This window comes from Protobothrops mucrosquamatus, unplaced genomic scaffold (assembly GCF_001527695.2).
Source record: "Protobothrops mucrosquamatus isolate PMUCROS unplaced genomic scaffold, P.Mucros_1.0 scaffold13, whole genome shotgun sequence".
Taxonomy (NCBI): Eukaryota; Metazoa; Chordata; class Lepidosauria; order Squamata; family Viperidae; genus Protobothrops; species Protobothrops mucrosquamatus.
The window spans coordinates 1,512,170-1,532,775 of NW_015386400.1; the positions used below are offsets into that span (position 1 = coordinate 1,512,170).

Sequence of the window (20,606 nt, forward strand, 5' to 3'; positions counted from 1 at the left end):
TCCACTTTAATTTACCCAATAGAGAAAAAAGGATAATAAATAAACTTCCACTGTGATGTTAGTGCAAATGAAATATTTCATATTCAGTCAGTGCAGATTACTAAAAAAGAGAGCCAGTTTCATATAGTGGTTAAGGCAGCAAGATAGAAACTGTAAGACCATGAATTCTAGTTACAATTTAGGCACAAAGCCAACTTGATGATCTTGAGCTAGTCACTCTCTGTCAACCGAGCTGCCCAAGCAGTTGCCAAAAGTTAACACTGATTCCAAAAGTGGTAAAAAGGTCATCAACAATGACCTCTAGTGAGAACAAGATAGAGGTTGTGCATCTATCCTCTCAGTAGCTTTCGATACCATCAATCTCTGGAAGTGGGCAGCACCATATTATGCTGGTTCTCTTTCTTCAAGGCAGGTTCCAGTCAGTATTTATCAGAGATTATTCCTTCATCCCTACTATGTGGTGTGCCACCAGGCTTGGTATTCTCTCTATTCCTATTTAACATCAACCATATAAAAGATACTGGGTGAAGTCATCAGGTCTGGGGATCCATGGAAGTGTGGAGCCCATTACATGGCTACATTGTCCGTAGGTTTTCCTAGTTTATATTAAGATTGTAATCATTGTAACCATATTTTAATAGTTTTGTTTTAATTATGACGTTGTTTGGCTTTGTGTTTTTAACTGTGGCACAGTCCAGAGACAAGTATGAGTTGGGGGGGAGAGGCTATAAACAGAAATAAATGACAACACGTATAGCAACCATCCTTAGAATTGGTTGTACAAATATTGAAATCATTGACAATTTCTGCCTTTTAGGATCAACTATCAAAAAATAAAGAAACCAAGCAATCACAAAATATGCCACAGATTAGCAGTTGTAAGGTAGCAAAGAAAGCCTTGGAAAATATATTTAGATGTCATAATATCTCTATAACCTAGAAAGGCTAGAACTGTGTAGGTAGCAATTTTCCCTGTGACACTCTGTAGAAGTGGATTTAAAAGTTATAAATAGTAAGTATAAATAGATAAATGTTAACTTCCCTCTTCCCTAACAAAGTCAGTTTACGGTGGGATTCCTTTCAATTTATCAAATTCTTCATTATCATCATAAACCCAAAAGGTTTGACAGCCTATCTTTTATTCTGCATTTAATATACAGTTTTTTTAAAATAAAAAGAATAAAAAACACAATTTGAACCTGATAAATAGTCTAGTGATTCAAGAACTGCATCTTCCATTGTCCCAGAGAAATGCTTAAGCAATTCTACTTCATTTTTCACAGCAGTTGGTGTTAATCTCACTTCTCTGTAATTAGAATAAATTAATTACATTCTAACAACATTTAAAGATTCAGTTAAAGAATATGCTGGGTTTATTTTTCAAAGCAATTCCATATTCCCCAGAAAGACTATAACTGCTTGGCTAATTAGCTTTAAGACAGAAATTCTCATACAGTACATAGGCCTGGACCACTTGGTTTGGGAAAGAGTATACAAGGGCTGTTGGGCAAAGAGGAAACTATCAAAAATTAGGCTTAGATTTCAGATTAACATAGGACATAAAACTTATTTTAAAAAATGTAAAAGTATGAGATTTTCCCTCTGAGAGGGACATAATTCATTTTAGATAAACAAATACTATCTGAAATAGACTCACTGTGATATCTGTTTCAGCGAGCTGTTCAGCAACTGCATATCCAATTGCTGAAGTAGTAGGGAAATTTTCATTTTAATTTCATTGTCTGATGCATCATCCTTTTTAATTTTGTCTAGTAAACGAAGCATGGACAAATCCTCTCCTTCAATTGTTCCATATCCAGGGCCAAGGATTTTCACAATGGGATCTCTGTTGGCTATAAGTTATTCATATTACATACAAATCTCAGATTGAGTTATTGAAGGTCTTGATTAATTACAAATAAATATTTATGAATTTGGATGTAAAATTATCCCATTAGTTGTAAAACATCTAATTTTAGCATTATTTAGCCTACTTTTTATTTTGAATCATGATAAATTATCTCTCCCAGATTTGACTAGCAACAAGTTCCTTCTGAATTAATTACTGAAATAGAACAAGGCCAAACAAGGCAAGAATGAGAAAAGGCATATTAAATCATCATGTAATTCAGAAATATCTAGGTTTTCAGAGAACGTGCAACAAAATTTCATTTTAATGTATGCCAATTAGTGTACATTCAAAGTTACAATAAAGTTATTATTATTACAGAATACCTTCAAGACATGCCTGTGCTTCTTTTAGTCTTTTTTTCCCAGCAACAGAGAGTAAATGAGACAGCTGCCCAAAACTGCGAACGCTAATAGTTGATCCTTTGAGGAGGAGCAGTGGCTGTCCATTTTTGTCTCTTTCTTGAGACTGGACAGTTTTTTCACTGAAAGAATAAAGTAATAATTTAAAACGCAGTAATTCTTAATAACTAAACATAGCTTGTTTTTCACTGCAGTTATTCCAATAGAGTATAGATTTCCTTTTAGCCATATATAACAGCTTCATCAGTTTCATATCCTCTATGCCAGACATGTCAAACTCGCGACGTTACATGATATCATGCAACGTATCGGAGCTTTTTTGCCATTGCCGGCAATGGGGTGGGCGTGGTTTCTCGATGACGCCTTCTGCCTGCAGGCCGGCAGTTTGACACCCCTACTCTATGCATTTTTTTAATTTAATTTTTTTCTAATTTGGGCAGAGGATGTGAAACCCAATTCTTGGAAACTGAAATATAAACCATTCAGATCCTCTTTCTCAATGATCATTTGTAAATCATTTTCTCAAACTGTTTTTAATCCATCTAACAGTAGGATCTCGCTTTCCAATAAAATAGTGTTAGGTTTGAATGTTAATTCTTTTATTAATTTATCAGAATTAATTTATTAAATATTGTGAGCAGTTTCTTAATAGCTTGGATTACATTGAGAAGAGAATAAAGAATATTTTTGTAGCAAATTAAACTAGGATCAACCTCCGAACATCTTTAGTTTATGTACTCCAGAGGAAGTAACATTTCCTTACAGTACATTCTAAGTTGGTTGACCTTTGCCCTTACATTCTAACTCCAAATATTTCTTCACAAAGAAAATCCTATTTACTTATTGGAATATATATGTTTGAATTTGAAATATTTTCCCCAAAATACCGCCCGGAAACTGTAGATGGAATAAAATACAGAAGCTATATACCTGAGAGGTCAACCCCATCAGGCTATTTGAGGCCACTACATAAATTGCCAGTTGGCTTCTGAGACCAATTCAAAATACTGGTCATTATCTTTAAAAGACACTATGGGATATATCAGGCAATAACTTGCCACAATGGAATTCTCTCCTGTTGTAGGAAAGAAACAAAAAAGAGGCCTGTTATAGGTCCATGTTCCTCGTGTGGTCCATGGGGCAAGGATTGACAGTTCTTTTTGGTAGCTATTCCCACTTTGTAGAACAAGGTCTGACCTTGATTTTGCTAACATTTCGTAAGTAGATCAATACAATCTTATTCCAGTGTGTGTTTGGCCCTTAATTTAGTTTGCTTAGTTTTGAATGGATACCCATCATGTTTATTGTTAACTTTTAAAATTTATTATTTTTTATATACTAGGTTTTTATTTTATTTGTTTTCATCATGTTAAATGCTATCCAGCATATGCTAAGAATAGGGTATGCAATAAAACTATATATCCTTAAACTAAGAGAACATTATCCATTATTATATTTTATAATAAAACATAAATTGCCTCAATTTGCTACATATTTGTGTTTTGCATTTCTGTATTTTTTACCATTGTCAATGTTAACAGCCTTGAATGATGATTATTTGTGAACAGAAAACATTGCAAGCTTCATTAACCAAAACATTGAATATCCCATTAATTGATATACAGAATCTAGAAATTACGCTGCACGTATTAGTTTTTCAAAAAGAATATAGCAGATCAGCTTTTCCAATGCTGGGTTCTCCAGAATTTTGAATGATACTTTTCATGATCCTTGATCTACATTTCATGCCAATTTTTTTAATGACAGTTCATTGTAGGCAATAAGTCTCTTTTAATTTAGGATCTCTTCAGTATGTATACATTGTACATTCAAATGCATCATAGGCACATCTAGCCAAATTTAAATTTTATTTCTTTTTAGATTGTAGATTTAAATCACTTTATTTTTACTTGACTTATGACCATTTGTTCAGCAACAGTTCAAAATCACAGTGATGCTGAATGAGGGGGACTCGTGATTGGTCCACAAATTAAATCATAGTGTCTCCACAGTCACAATTGCGATTAGGGTGCCTGGGTCCACTTTGTAGTTACAACGTTGCAATGCATTGTGTTCATGTGATTGCCATTTGCGACCTTCCCTACCAGCTTCCCACAAGCAAAGTTAAAACTGAAAGGAAGATTGATTGGACTGAGAGTGCGTGATTGGCCCAAAGTCATTCAGTCACCTTTCATGCCTATAAGACAGGGGTGTCAAACTGCCAGCCCGCGGGCTAGTTTCATCATACCAAAGCTGCACCCACCCCATTGCCAGCAATGCAAAAAGAGTCGCGATATGTTGCGACACGTCACGTGACGTGGTGAGTTTGACACCTGTGCTATAGGAGAACTAGAACTCACCATTTCCTGATTTCTAGCTCAGCACTTTAGTCACTATATCAAGCATTCTCTTTGTTGAACTTCACCCTATCACTGTGATTATATTTTTTACATGCCTTGAAATTATCTTGACCAATTCATAAAATAAAAATGGTGGCTAATCCGAAAATCTGAAGATGCAAAGTTATGCACATCTATTAAGACATCACATGGGAAGAAGAGCCAAATCACAGCCTAATATTTTTATTAGGAAATGGGGAAAACAAAATCTGCACTTATAGAAAGGTATCTTGAAGACATATTTTATTCTTATACTGTATATTCTGGGGAGAGCGATCTGGTCACCGTCTTACCTGACTTCATAGCCTGCCTCAAATGCAGATGGTTCTAGTTGTGTATGCCATTCAAGTGGTTCTTTAAAGACAAAGGCTGCTTCCGGGGGATGCTTGCTACTAAATGTTTCTGTAAACTTGATAATTTCATTTAAAAGAGATTCGTTCAGGGGGGTAATTTCTAATGTGCCGGTTCCAGATCCAGCCGTGGTCCACTGAGCTGCTCTAGTCAAGGCTACTCCCATGGCTTATGACCAACCCAGAATCTTGCAGAAAGATGCTAAAAACAAGAAAAGAAATATACAGCCCAAATAGTATTATGTTGAATATATGTTGAATATAAAACACACCCACTTCTTCGCAGCTGCTTACCAGACTGAGCCGATGCCGGTTCGCTCCGTAATTGTTAGACTCTAAGAAGATACGGCCTAGTCCGCCGCTCTTTCTGTTGCATAGCTAGAGTTGGTTGCCATGGGGACGTTAGCTCTTCGGTTGCTAGGAGTTTTCTCCTGTAGTAAACAACGCGCGTTGTAGGTTAGACCTTCCCCTTTCTCTCGCGGCGGCGTTCTTCGCCGCCGTTCATTGGTTGTTTTGGATTCTACCAGACGAGCGTCTGCCGCCTTTGGGACTGTTTGGCTCCATCATATTTCTTTTCTTCCTTAACTGACTGTTTAAGCTGTCAATCATTTCCCTCTCGCCTTTACATGCATGCTCACCCAGGTTGTTTTTTTTTCGGATTTCCTAGATGACATTTATTGTTATCATCTGTTTCAGTGACTTCGACAAACGAAAGGCATGTGCAAGCAAAAGGCTGCATGAGACGGAATGCGTTTCCCATGATCCCTAGTCAGCATATCAAATAGACAAGGGGAGTTGCAATGCAAAATATTAAAAGAGCAGCATATCGAAAAAGACTAGGATTAATTCGGACAGTTGTGCAATATTAGAAGTAGGAGTTTGGCTCTTCAATTTAAAAAAAACAGTGGGCTAAACTTCTGATTTGCAATGATTTATTATGTATTATTTTTATTAATTGATCACATATGTATCGCTGCCCATTTCACGTAGTGACTCTGGGCAGCATACAAAATAAAGCAATCTAAACACATATGAATCAATTAGAAAACGACTGCTTTAAATTTAAAAAGATAAAAAATAAGATAAATAATATATTTCTATGGCCTTTTATGTCCCAAGCTCGGTCAATTTTATAACTGTTTCTGGACATTTTCCAACTTTAAATTATATATACTAGTTAAATTATAATTTTAAATTAACATTTTACAAATGTGCTATGTTTACATACTGCTTGATAAATTACTGAAAGAAATACTTATATGAGAGCATTTTCTGTCATGTCTGTTTAGTTCTCTGTAATTATTTCATTACAAATCCATATCAAGTTAAACATATTTTTTCTTTTTAAAAATGAACCCAACAAAATACAGTGCAATTCTAAAATAAACACTTGTGAGCCCCCAACAAGGAGCCTAGCTTAGTCAAGACTTTTCTTTTTTAAAAAAATGTGCAAACTTCAAAGTGTGTTCATTGAAAAAATTAAACTGAATTTATTTTGCTACATTTTATATTTGTATCCTATACATTCAAACTAATCATTTTTATTTATTTATCTAGGGCATGGCATCTGCAGAGGTCATGAAATCACTGATACACAAATTTAGTTTAAATTAAAAGTAATCAATAACATGACACCTTTTATCAAATCTACATATGCTCTAAATCTTGCAATAGCTTTTTTTAGAATATTTAGGTGTGATCATAAATTATATATATAATTTATATTTGCATTACACAGAAATAAGCATAGTGATTTTTTCCCTTGAAAATTGTTAAGTTTTATACAGAAGAGATGTGGAATCAGAAGGAGATTTATAACAGAAAGCACAGATAGTTATACATATTTTATTGATACCGATCATCTATAAATATATCTACAGACATATTTAATAAGTGAGCTGATCAGCAGATGTTTCACAATACAAACTAACATTTTCATAACCACTGTTCTTTAACAACGAATTGAGGCATCATTGTAATTTTGATTTTGGTCAGATGTCCCAAAAATTCATCTGCATTTTTTCCCCAGATTTTAAATATAGTAATTTATATTTAGCTGTATAGTATATGATGTAAAATGAAAAAATAGAGCAATGTAAAGTTGTACAATAGTCTAGGGCTGCCAATTCTTTTTTATTATTATTACATTGTATGTGACCTGCCCATTTTTCTTTCCTAACAGAGCTTCATAAAAGGAAGGTTTGCCTATGAATGACTGTTGGATAACATCTGATGATAAATGAATTCTCCCAGTTTCTTTAAAAGTACAGAAATCCATTTAAATCTGTTTTAGAGCTTATTGCATTCCGATAAATTAGTGATTGGCATTTAATTTACTAGCACAAAAGGCAGAGCTGAATTCAGAAGAATTGAAACCTAACATTATAAGAAAATACAGAGAAGACATTTCTTAAATTCCTCATTGGGTACAAGTATGAATCAGTAACATGAGATTTAAACTAGCAACTTCATAGTTGCTCCCAATCTTTTTGTAAGTAAAGTAGTTCTTGGAAGCTGTAAACTCTGAACAGAGTTGGCTTCTATACAGTAGTTTTCTTTGATACATCTGGGGAAGTAAATACTACAAGTTACAGCCTGTATATAAATCACCTTGTTAGAAAAAGCTTGTTTAAGATTGTCTATGGAGATTCTCAGTCATCCAGGTCATAGTTGTCCCAAAGATGCTTTTTCAAGAGGCAACTTGTTCTTGTTTTTCTTTGAAGACTTTTCACTTCTCATCCAAGAAGCTTCTTCAACCACTTGTAAGTCTGCTTTGGGGGAAACGTGATTCCAGGACAACTAATTAAATTACAAGATGCTCAGGTTCTAGTTCCATTTGATAGGAAATTTTCAATCCCTATTAGAAAAATAACAGTCATAAAAGAATATGTTAATTAAATTAATATATGAGGTGGTAGTATTACATACATATTTCATTCTTAAAACTGTACATATATAGATAATTAGAATCAGAATCAGAATAGAGCTGGAAGGGACCTTCAAGGTCCTCTGTTCCAACCCCTGCTTAAGCAGGAGAACCAATACCATTTCAGACAAGTGACTGTCCAGTCTCTTCTTAAAAACCTCCAGTGATGGAGCACCAACGATTTCTGAAGGCAAGCTGTTCCAGTGATAATTGTTCTCATTGTTAGGAAGTTTCTCTTTAATGCTGGGTTGCTTCTCTCCTTGATTAGTTTCTATCCATTGTTGCTTGTCCTGCCCTCTGGTACTTTGGAAAATAAGTTGATCCTTCCTCTTTGTGGCAACCTCTCAAATATTGGAATACTGTTATCATGTCCCCCCTAGTCCTTCTTTTTTCTAGACTAGCCAAACCCAAATCCTGCAATCGTTCTTCATATGTTTTTGTCTCCAGGCCTTTAATCATTAGTTGTTCTGCTTTGCACTTTTTCTAAAGTCTCAACATCTTTTTTGTAATGTGGTAACCAAAACTGAATGCAGTATTCCAGGTGTGGCCTTACTAAGGCTTTATAAAGTGGTAGTAATACTTCATGTGATTTTGTTTCTATGCCTCTGTTTATGCAATCAAAAATGGTATTAGCTTTTTTGGCTGCTGCCTCTCACTGCTGGCTCATATTTAAGTGATCATCCACTAGGACTCCAAGGTCCCTCTCACAGTTACTGTTTTTAAGCCAGATTTCGCCTAATCTATAATTGTACAGATTTTTCCTGCCTTGCTTTTCTCCACATTAAATTTCATTTTGTTGGATAGGGCTCATTGTTCAAGTCTGTCAAGATCTTTTTGGATGCTGAACTTGACTTCTGGGATGTTGGCTATTCCTTCCAGCTTAGTGTCAACTGCAAATTTGATGAGTTCCCCTTCTGTTCTTTCATATAAGTCATTTATGAAGATATTGAAGGGTACCAGGCCTAAGACGGAACCTTGTGGTACCCCACTGCTTACCTCCCTCCATGTAGATATAGTGCCATTAAGGACAACTCATTAAGTACGGTTTGTCAGCCAGTTATAAATCCATCTGGTGGTAATGTTGTTCATCCCATATTTTTCTAGCTTACCAAGAAGTAGGTTGTGGTCTACTTTGTCAAATGCCTTGCTGAACTCTAAGTATACTATGTCCACAGCATTTCATTGGTGTACTAATTTAGTCATTTTGGCAAAGAATGAAATAAGATTGGTTTGGCATGATCTATTTTTTAACAAACCCATACTGGTTTTTAGTTATAACTTTATTTGTTTCTAGATATTTGCAATCTTGTTTTTTTTATATCTTTTCCAGTATCTTCCCTAGTATTGATGTTAGGCTAATTGTGGGGGAAGGGAATAGAGATCTGTTATTAATCAATCAACCATTTACATTGCAGTGTTTCCCCTACTGGGCCCCCAAAGCCGATTAACACAGCCATGTCTTTAGACTCTTAAGAAAAGATAGGAGAGTTGGGGCCAACTTCACATTGGGGGGGTAGGATATTCCAGAGGGCAGGAGAAAGGGCAGAGAAGACTCTCCTCCTGGATCCCATCAGCTGGAATAATCGGGCTGATAGGGCCCGCAGCATGCCTCCTCTGCCAGCACAAGTCATATGGGCCAATCCCAGTGGGGTGAGACAGTTCCATTAGTAGGACACATGCCATGAAGGGCTTTAAAGCTGATCACCAACACCTTGAATTACATCCGGGAGCAGATTAGTAACCAATGCAGCTTGCGGAGCAGTGGCATTACAGGGGCCATTCTTGCCCCCCCAAAACTACCTGTACTATTGCACTCTACACCAGCTTTTGAATATTCTTCAATGGTAGCCCCATGTAGAGCGTATTACAGTAGTCCAGTCATGAGAACGACTAAGTGCAGGGAATCCTGGTCCAGGAAAGGCCACAACTGGCACATAACATAAAGTTGTTCAAAGGCTCTCCTAGCCCCGACTACCAGCTGTACCTCAAACAAAAGTCATGAGTCCAGGAGAACTCCTGCGTTGCAGACTGGGTCTTTCTGGGGCAATGCCACCCCAATCAGAATCAAAGAGGACAAAGTCCCGGATCCTGGAGCCCCACATACCCAAAGCCATTCAGTGTTACCAGGGTTCAGTTGAAGCCTATTGTCCCCCTCAGCCTCCAGGCACCGTGAAAGGGTGGCCACAGCATCACTTGGGTCATCAGGAGTGTAAATATAGACTAAAGGTAATCAAAGTATCTTTCCTCATTTGCAGACATTTCAGAGTGCAACACACATGAAAGAAAAGCATGGGATTTTGAATACATAAATGCATCTGTCACCCTTACTTTTTCTCCCATCAGTCCTTTAGATAAGTGTGCTACCAATAAAGGAGGATATTTGTAGCTGAGGGTTGAAATGAGGGATCCTTGGTGCTCTTTGAGCTTGGAGGTTTCCTTGCAAACATTTCATTATCCAAACTAGATAACATCATCATCATCAGGCATTGATAATGTTACCTAGTTTGGGCAATGAAATCTCTGCAAGAAAACAACCAAGCTCAGAGAGCACAAGAACCCCTTAGATGCATGTGCCCTCAATAAAGAAATAAAATATCTTTCTGGTGTACCCTTTCACATTTTTCGGAGTATTTATTTCTGTGCTTAGCTGGTAATTTGCCAATACTTCTGAACAATTACTATGAGAGAAAACTATATATTCAGTTTATAAAAATGCAAGTATGACTATTTCAACCCTGTAATGGTTTCCTGGCTGCTAGTCCCTTCCTTGCTGAGGGTTGTGAAAATGGTCATTTTGCAACTGTGGGCACTTTCCACAGTATCATTAACCATGGTTCCTTATGCTTGCTGGAGTGGCAGAGAAAACAGGAAGTGAGAGACTCCATAGAATATGCTGGCTAGAGAATTTATGTGAGTTGAAGTCCAGACATCTTAAAGTCGATAAGGTTGAGAAATACAGAGTCAGAATGAGAAAAAGTAATGACTGACAAGGCAAGGGGTTAGGAGGCACACTATACTGTTTCTAGACAGGAAAGTAGCTCTATTCCAGTCTTTAACAGATAGATAACTCAGAAGAACAAACAAGAGATAATTGCTTTATTCTGGGGATCCTAGGCAAACTTACAGTTTGAAGAGGTGCTTCAAAAAATAGGTGGTAGCAATCTGGTTGTTCCACAGGTAAATTGACATTAGATTTTCCCCTCTTCTCCCAAGCGTCACATGGTGGGGTGATTATGGTGTCTGCAGCCATGTGGCTGCATGAGATGGTCAAAGAACAAAGGACTGCCCTCAGGCTAGCGTCCAGGGATGCCTTTGAAGCTCCGCCCCCTGACCCTTGCTCCCTCCCCTTGCCCTGTTACATAGGGATACATAGAGTTATACAAGATACATAGAGTTATGGTAAACATAGAATTATACAAGGATAAATGGATCTATGATCCAGAACACTCCCCGCTTGGAAATTAATATTTCCACTACTTACTAACTGAATATGAAAAAAGAAAAAAATATAGCATTAAGTATACAGTACTCAATGTTGACTAACTTGTTACTACATAGGTAAAAACTTGGTATCAAAACATGCATAACTATTGGTAAATATAAAGCATGCACAATAATGCAAAAAATAAGCAAGTGTTACATCAAACAATGCATAAACACAATACATCATTTGAGGTTTCATCTTCTGGTTCAGTCTTCATCAGCTACGGTGCCAAATCGGAGATCAGTCTGGTACAAGTGTCTGAGGAGTCACGGCAAGCCACTCCCACCTCTGCCACGACGACAAACACTCGAAGCATTTCCACTAACACCTCAATAAAGGCCCATGCGCACTGCATACAAATTTGCGGCAGCTCACCGAACCCTCCTTCATGCTCCCCCATCTTCCTTGCTAAAGTCTACCCAGACGGAAAACCGGGAGAGGCTGTAAGGCTGCCCTCAAACTCTGTAGAGTCACAGCATTTCTAAGGAAAGCACCCACTTTTCTAGTTTCAAATATATCAGAGAAGACTCAGAAATAAATTAGTTGGGTCTAATTGACTGGGAAGCTGAACTGATTTAGTCCTAAGTCTTTTCCAAATACAGAGTGGTAGAAAAGAATGCATTTGTCAGCTTTAGTTAATTTTATCTTTGTGAAGCTACAGTATAGTCAGGCTTACAGCAGCATCTCTCAGAAATACATAAGCAGAGGTTACTATTTTGGTCCTTAATAAAGCATAGAACCAAACAGACCCAAAAATTTTAAGACTCTATTTCTCAGTCTGGGGGATTCCTGATCTGTTGGATCTACTTAAAGTTCTTTGGCTTCTTTTGGATGGAAATTCTAGGGGTTGAACTCCCACCTCATCCAAGAACAGTCAGTTTGGGATGGCAGTTTGAAAGACAGAACACCAAAACACAAATGGTCTCAATTGTGAATTAAGTTGGTTGCAGTGGGAAAATAAAGTTTTTTCAGATAAGATTTAGTGTGACATGGGGAAAGTATGTAATTTTCTGAGCAAGTTGTCTAGCCAAGGGATGATGCCTTCAAAAAACTGCAAGGAAAAAAAAGGCCTGCTTGAAGTGAGACATACTTTTGGGGGGATAATAAATCAAGGATTTATTAATACTCAAGCAGTTGCTTCTTTTCTGCATGACAGAGCAGGAGATTTTGCAGGACACTTCGAGAAATGGGTTCCAGATGGGAATGCATGGCAACGCAGTGTCCAAGATTTAGAGGAACTTAACCAGTAAAAGAGAAGGAGACTAAATCAGAAGACCATCTTGTGCTTATTTTCCAGCTTCTCAGCTCTGTGGTTCTATTGACTTCGTAGACAATCACTTCAGCATTTGTTTTATAAAGAAGAGTGACAAACAAGATCGCATGAGGAAATCATGGCTGAAGAAGATTCATTTCCGTCCTTGATGGAATGATGAGCTATAGAAACATGCCCAATAGTGGTTGCATTAAAATCAGCATGGTCACCTTAGTATAAACCAGTGATGGTGAACCTTTTAGAAACTGAGTGCCCAAACTGCAATCCAAAACCCACTTATGCATTGTCGGGTGCCGGGTGGGTGTGGCCCATTGGCTGGGTGTGGCCAATTGGGTAGGTGTGGCCCATTGGCTGGGTGTGGCTGCGGTGGTAACGCCAGACTGGGTGGGACTAAAAAGTTCAATCAATCAATTCCAACTTTGCAAGATCTTTTTTTTCCCGCGAGAAGTTGAAATTGACTGATTGATTGAACCTTTTTTTTTTTTGCACATTGCGGTGGAGGCCTAAAGCGAAAAGATTTTATAAAACCCAGCTGAAGGCCTAGGACTGGGGCGGCGGCACGCGTGCCCACAGAGAGGGCTCTGAGTGCCGCCTCTGGCACCCGTGCCATAGGTTCGCCACCACTGGTATAAACAATCCATGAATCTCTTTTCAGCATTATGGTTTGTGCCTCTTCTTAATACACTGTTTCTTTTGGAGAAGTTAAAATGTACAATGTATAACTAGTAGAAGATCACAGGGATTTTTGCTAAATAGATCAGTTAACCAAACTGGGCATGCACAATTTGTTTTATATTTAATCCTCACTTAACAACCACAATTGAGCTGGATTTTGCATTGTAAGTCCATAAGTCATTGTGGTGGGATTCAGCCGATTCACACCATTTCGGCAGAACCGGTAGCTAATTTTTTGTTGCCCAGGGTCAGAATGGCCTTCCGGGAGCAGCATCCATAGAGAGAACTGGTTGTTCACACATTTGAATCCCACCATTGGATAGATAGATAGATAGATAGATAGATAGATAGATAGATAGATAGATAGATAGATAGATAGATAGATAGATAGATAGATAGATAGATAGATTTGTAGTTTAAAATACAGCAGCTTTCCTTTTTCTCACTGCAGTATTTGGAATTAGAGAGAAGGGAACTTTTGTTACTTTTGTTACTTTTTTTAAACCAGTTTTCCTATATTTGCCAATTTAAAACACTTCTCTACATTCAAGTAAGAGATATGTTTCCAATGCAGTTAATCAATTGTTGTTCTGTGCTTTAGGACCTAGTTTATTGTACAGTCTGCCTGTCTTCCCTGTGAATTTATTTTTGCCCTGGTGTATTCTTAAAACCTGGAAGATGTTCAAGTGGGATATGGGTCAAGCCAGTCTATAGGAGTCCAACTAGTGTTGATGTCACCTACCTAAGTCCTGTTGCAGCACGCTGATTGTTAGATACGATAATAGAAAATAACAGCAAATACAGAGAAGAAAACTATTGAGTTTCCCTATAATTAGTATCCTTATCAGTATCAGGATAGTATTCAGCAGTGATATAAGGAATAAGCATCAGCAATGGAACAGCAGATTTCATGCCTAGCTTTATTTTAGGCTGTTGATTCAACAATTGAGAAACAAATAGGTTTAGTAGTTAAGGCACCAGGCTAGAAAGCCGGAGTTCAAGTCTTGCCTTAGCCATGAAAGCCAGCTGGATGACCTTGGGCCAGGCACTCTTTCACAGCCCAAGTCATTTCACAGGTTTGTTGTGAGGAAAACAGAAGGAAGGTGTATTGGATAAGTTTGCCACTTTGAGTTATTTGTAATAATAACAAAGGCGGGATACAAATAAATAAATTAAAATTGTCAACTCTCCCAGGTAAATCAGATGGAACATGATTTTTTTTCCTTTTTATGATCCTGTTGTCCCTTAATTTGGGGTACAGTCCAGGTAACTGGATGGAGCTGAGCATTTACTAGCTGGATGCCCTTCCTGATGGCACACAGAGTTTGCCGCAGATATTTTTTTCTTTCCTCCCTAAGAGAGAACATCTGCTGCTATCTAGGATTGAACTCTCCGCCTTCCAAGTGGGAAGCAAGCATCTTCATCCCTATGGCCATCATGCCGCTCATAGACAGAAACATGGCTACCTGAGTCAATTCTACTTTATTGTATAGCTACATTAACAGAATCTTGCAAGTTGAAAGTACAAGTTTCCTGCCATCACTTTTAAACACCCAATCAATAGGATAGTCCTTCCTAAGTTTCTTCCTTTGATCTTTAAACCATTTGGAGACCCTCCCTTTCTTGTCTGATTATTTCCTAGGCAGCATCTCATCCCTATGTCCCTCAAGGTCATTCTCACATACTATTACAAGGTTACATGGCTTGTTCTCGCCACTTGTAATTTCTACTCATAAACTGGAAAAATCAGATCTGAAAAAAAGGACATGTTGTGAAGAAGAAATGTATCTGTGGGGACCCAGGAAGAAAGCCTTTCTACTGCAGCATTTGCTCCGTGGAATATCATTATATAGCCACCCAGAGTTGCTTCAACAGTGAGACTGACGGCATATGAATTTAATAAAATAATAGCATTCCCTCTTGGGGTCAAATTGGTCCCAATCTTGCTGGCCTTTCTGGAAGGGCCTGAACAATGGCTTAGCCATCTGCCTGTGGATTTAGGAACAGGGGTGTGGCATCTATAAAAGGACTGTATTATTAGGAAAAATGAGTGCGCTATCTCACAGATTAATGTTTTTAATGATTTTTGTTGTTCCTTTTTGGTAATTTTGTTATATTGTTTTTGAGGGTTTTTAAAAAAAACTTAGGAGCTGACTCAGAATCCCACATGTGAGATGGGCTGTTACATTAATTTACCAAATAAACAAATAAACTATTGTTGTGCCAGTATAACAATAATGATAATGAAGTAATACATTATATCACTTCATTATGACGTGATAAAGATGGTTCAAAGTATTCCTTGAGAAATGGCACCAGCAGTGGGGGGAATATCTCATGTAAGGAAAATAGGCAAGAAATTTTACTTAATAAAGAAAAGGGGAAAAGAGGAAAAAGTCCCAGCTCCAATGACTTTTAAATCTAAATATCTGAGCCACTTGTAATAAATAGAAATATGATGAGGTTTAAGAGCATGTTTTGAATACCGCTTGACCTGGAACAGAAACTGTAGTTGTGCAACCACAGCCAGTGATGACAAAATCAACCTTTATTTCCACTAAGAAAACAGGTTCTAAAATAAATTGGACTGAATGCAGCTTGGTTAAATGTAAGTTCAGCTACTGAGAGGGGAAAAATCTATTGCAGTTGTATCTGGTTTCCATCACCATCCTGATCATATTATGTCAGCAGTCAAGCAAAACAGAAAGAAATATTATTTTAAAGTAAAGGAATACATATTCTCCCTGCCCCCATACTAACACACTCAGCTTGGATGACAGATGTACACTGTTAGAGAAGGAAATTAAAAATTATTTTACATCTATTTCAAGTAGTTAGCCAAATTATAGAACAAAAATTACCCTTTTATCAACACGGTTTCTTTTATTGTTTAACCAAAGCAGAACTTAATGTTACAATACGTGTCTCCCTGCATAGTGTACATTCTGATACTCCTTATTCAGCCAACTTTCTGTTATTTTTTTTTCAAAGTTTCTGCCATGGATATTCCAATTGTCCATATGGGTATATTTACTCCTCCCCCCTCCCCATTTCCTTTTTCTGGTAAAACTCATATAAATCAAGTTTTTTAACTGGAGCCATGCTACCATACTGAAGGAGCCAACGCCTTCCAGGTTTGGCAGCTTCTTGTTTTATTGTTGAAAGAACCAGATCTAATGATTTCTTCTTCTTCTTCTTCTTTTTTAATTAAGAATTTACAGAACCCTAGTAATTTGCTCTTAGACTTCTTTCACTGGATGCTCAGCAATGCAGGGAAGACGTGGATCTGAATTTATTCAAAGTGTTTATTTCTGCTGTTCCCAGAAGTCATATAACCAGGTCCAGAAAATTATTTACTCTGAATTGCTTAAAATGATGGTATTTGAGGTTTAATAGTAAAACTGGTTTACTGTGTTTTTGCCAGATAGTAAAAGTATCCTTTTTATATGAAGAACATCAAATTAAGCTTTCATCGGTATGGAAAGGAGAATGTATTTTATAGAAAATAATGGAAAACATACAAATGCTTTATTCGCTGTGGAGTAAATAAACATTTGTTCCTAATTGTATTAAAAATATAAGGTATGTTAGGGCACAGAAATGACTGAGACTGGGCTTTCCTGAAATGCTTAAATGGTTAAACTAACCATGGTTTATTCAATTTTTATCCCAGTTGTCATACATGAAACCATAAAACTATGAATTTGGGAAGAATTCACTAGTTCCAACACTAATTGCTAGATATGGAGATCAATCCCAAGGAAGTTTCAAGGAATTCCATAAAACTCACCCAACAGGAGGAGGAAAATCAAATAATGTGAATACACCTAGTAGTTATAAAGTAGAGATGGGCAAACTCTTATTACTCTGAGGTCACCTGTAACATCCGTGGGGATAATGAGGATCATATTTGATTGGCGATGATACAAAATTAAGACGGCTGTTATACCCATAGAGCCAGATTTTTCTATTTTCCTGAGGCTTTTTTCTTGATAATGCAGGGTTTTTTCCCCCTCCATAATGATAAAGTCCTTGGTTAACAGCCACTTATTTAACAACTCTTCAAAGATACAATGATGCTGAATGAAAGGTAGTTATGAATGACCCTCAGAATTCAAGCAAGTTGTCCCAGCAAACCCATGGTCACATGATCATAATCTGATGCTTGGTAACTGGCTCACAGTTATAATGGTTGCAGCACCCTAACATGTGATCATTCTAGCTTCCCTGCTAACTTCGCACAGAAAAGTCAATAGGGAAGTTAGTGGGGAATGATATAAATTGCCTAGGCAGGTTTCCCCCACATAAGCCTCCTCCCAAAATCCCTCTGCCTTGCCAACCACTCACTTATCCTCTCCCACCCAAGCCCTGCCACACTTGCCCTGTGCCTTTCCAACCACGCGGGCATCTTCCCTGGCCTTCTGTGCACCCTTGCCTGCTTGTCAGAAGCTGCCTCAAGCCCAACCATACTGCACCTCCCCTGCCACTCTTGTGCCTGCCTTCACCCAGTAGCAGCCACCCCAAATTCTGTTCTGGTCACCGACACATCCCAAGCCACTCACACACCGAAGGAGCACTTCTTACTACTTATTCTGGTAGCAGTAACTTACCTGTTCCTGCCAGCTTTCCTACTAAGTTTGGTTTTTGGAAGCTGGCAGGAAGTTGCAAAAGGGGCTTGCTTAGCAACTTGCAATTTTTGCTTAACAACGGCAATAGGGCTTGGAGGGATTTCTGTTGTTAAACAATGCAGTCGTGTGACATTGCACTTTATGACTGCATCATTTATCAATGGAATTTCCTGTTCCCATTGTAGTCATAACTTGAAGACTACTGCATTTTAGAGGTTACACTTCATTTTCATGTATTTCTTACATCAAGTTAGTTTTAAAAAAAGTTACTAATTTATAGCATTTGTGATGGAGCAGCTGAATGGCCTGGAACCTCACCATTCTGTGATCACACCCAATAGTATAACCTAGCTGAGATACAATTCACTGGAAACATCAGCCGATTTTGACTAATCTTCAAAAGCTAAACTTTTCAGTGTCGTAGCTTTACAACAGATTGGGTAAGAAAAAAAAAGACAATGACAACTCCTTTTTTTAATACTGCCAAGAAAGCTACATAGGTGTGCTCATTAAGTTATCAGAAATCAAGCTCAACTTGAAGATGATACATTAATTGAACTGAAGAAAAACAAATTTATCACATGGATAAAGTTTGCAGCATCCTGTGCTCACATAATAATGTTTTACAAGAGTTTTGTTGAAAACCAGCATTTACTTCCATTCTTTTGGCAAAATCGTGGCCATAGCAAGCCATTGGTTCACTTAATGACATCAGATTCATTTAATGACTGTGGTGTTCGCTTAACGACTGCAGAGTCACCTAACCACCAGGGTGATTTGGTCAACATCTGCTGCAAAAATATTGTAAAATCAGTAAAATCTGTTTTGCAACTGTTATGATCGCAATAGGTAGGCTCATTACAGTCATAACAATAGGACTACCTCTAATCAATATTAGGACTGCTTCAAAATGCTTTGATAAACACACAACATCTTTCCAGTTTTAGTTAAAGCAGCCCAATCTATCCTAGGCTTCAGCATACGTCTCGGGGAAGGGGGAAATGCTACTATTTTGAGGAATTAACTTGGGCAAATTAATGCAACTCTAAATAAAACTTGCCTCTTCTTTCAGGCTCATGCAGAAGTCTGAAAAAAGATATAAGTGCTTTAATTAATAGCAGAGATGCAAGACTCAGAGTCCTTTCTCTAAATCATTTCTGAAGCATGCACAACTTGATTTAACATCCTTACTTTACACAACTCTCTCAACAAGCTGTATATTTTATTTTACTTTGCATACATTTGTACAAGAAATTCATTCTGTTTTTACTTGCATTCAAAATGTGTGAGGTTATAATATAGTGCAGGTTCACATCAACATTGGTTTTAAGGGATTTTCATAAGTGTCTTAGGGAATTAAGCTGAAGACTGCTGAAAACAAACACGTGCCTCTCTTTCCTCATATAGTGAAGAAAGTAAAAGGAATATGTTTTGTTTAAAACTACTTGTTCCTCTAATGTCAGGTTACTATTTTAATCCAGAAATGTTAGATTTCTTTTACAATGCAGTAATTCGGGGGCCAAAAGTAACAGCATTTTGTGCCAAAGTTAATAAGCAAAATGATTAAAAACCTTGATTACTGGTCTGAATCCCAACAGTTGGTCTTAATTTTCTGATTTGAGCAATCTTGGAATATACCTAAAAGCACCTTTGGTTGAATGGACAGTATTAAGATTTAAATATAGTATAATTCTAGTATCTCTGGAAAGAATTACATTACTTAGAAAACAATGCAATATCTAATAAAGATTCGACCCTTTTCCCCAGACTAATTAACTTCACAGGAAAATCCAGCTTTAAAAATTGGGAAATAGATTATGATATGGAAAAATTGGAGGGAAGAGAGGATATTAACGTGGACAATTAATAGATGAAGATTAATTTTTTTAACATACTATGTATTAGGAGAGAAATATTATTCTTGAGGTGTATCCCAATGACATTACTTACAATTACAACATTAGTTAGTAATATAATTTGGATCAGCAGCACTTTCTAGCACTTGAGGTACTAGAGCAATTTGTTAAATTATTAAAACTAAAAAAACCTACCGTTAGTTTCTATAGATATTTGTTATCAATAAATCCATTTATTATGGAGGTATTAATAAGTGAATTCAATAAAGAATTAAAATTTCTTTTATTATATTACTTAGACAATGGGAGAGTATTTTAACTACTCTAACAAGAATGTCAATTGACCTAAAACCATTACTTACAGAACCAAAAATATTTAGAATTTATTGGACTCTTTTGTTTACGTAGAACAAAAGGACCATCAAAACAAGCATTTTATTGGTGATGTAATAAGACTAATGCTTATTTTAAATACATGGGGTTTTTTTACATTTTTTTACATTTACCAAGTTTCAGAAAAAGTATTGGATTCTATATTTATAATTGTGTGACAAAAGCTAGAAGTTTCAGATGAACCACATACCTAGTACTTGGCATTTGAAACTAAACACTGTAAATGGATGTTCTGTGCCCTACTATTGGTAAAAGATGGATACAGCAGCATTGAAAAAATAGATGTATGGCTCTTTTCACTCAATGGATTGAGAACCGGATTGCACATGGCACCTATAATCGGATAATCTA

The 20,606-nt window shown here is 37.0% G+C and overlaps 1 protein-coding gene across 1 annotated transcript in view; it reads right to left on the reverse strand.

Moving 5' to 3' along the window:
- The window catches only part of ARMC4 (armadillo repeat containing 4), a 75,742-nt gene extending 70,342 nt beyond the window's left edge, over window positions 1-5,400 (reverse strand). The window contains exons 1-5 of the mRNA XM_015810654.1: window positions 5,315-5,400; window positions 4,964-5,222; window positions 2,236-2,393; window positions 1,658-1,853; window positions 1,200-1,306 (exon numbers count right to left, since the gene is read on the reverse strand). Coding sequence (XP_015666140.1) covers window positions 1,200-1,306; window positions 1,658-1,853; window positions 2,236-2,393; window positions 4,964-5,187 — 685 coding nt within the window. The 5' untranslated portion in view covers window positions 5,188-5,222; window positions 5,315-5,400. The remainder of the gene's footprint in view (window positions 1-1,199; window positions 1,307-1,657; window positions 1,854-2,235; window positions 2,394-4,963; window positions 5,223-5,314) is intronic.
- Window positions 5,401-20,606: the final 15,206 nt, after the last annotated feature.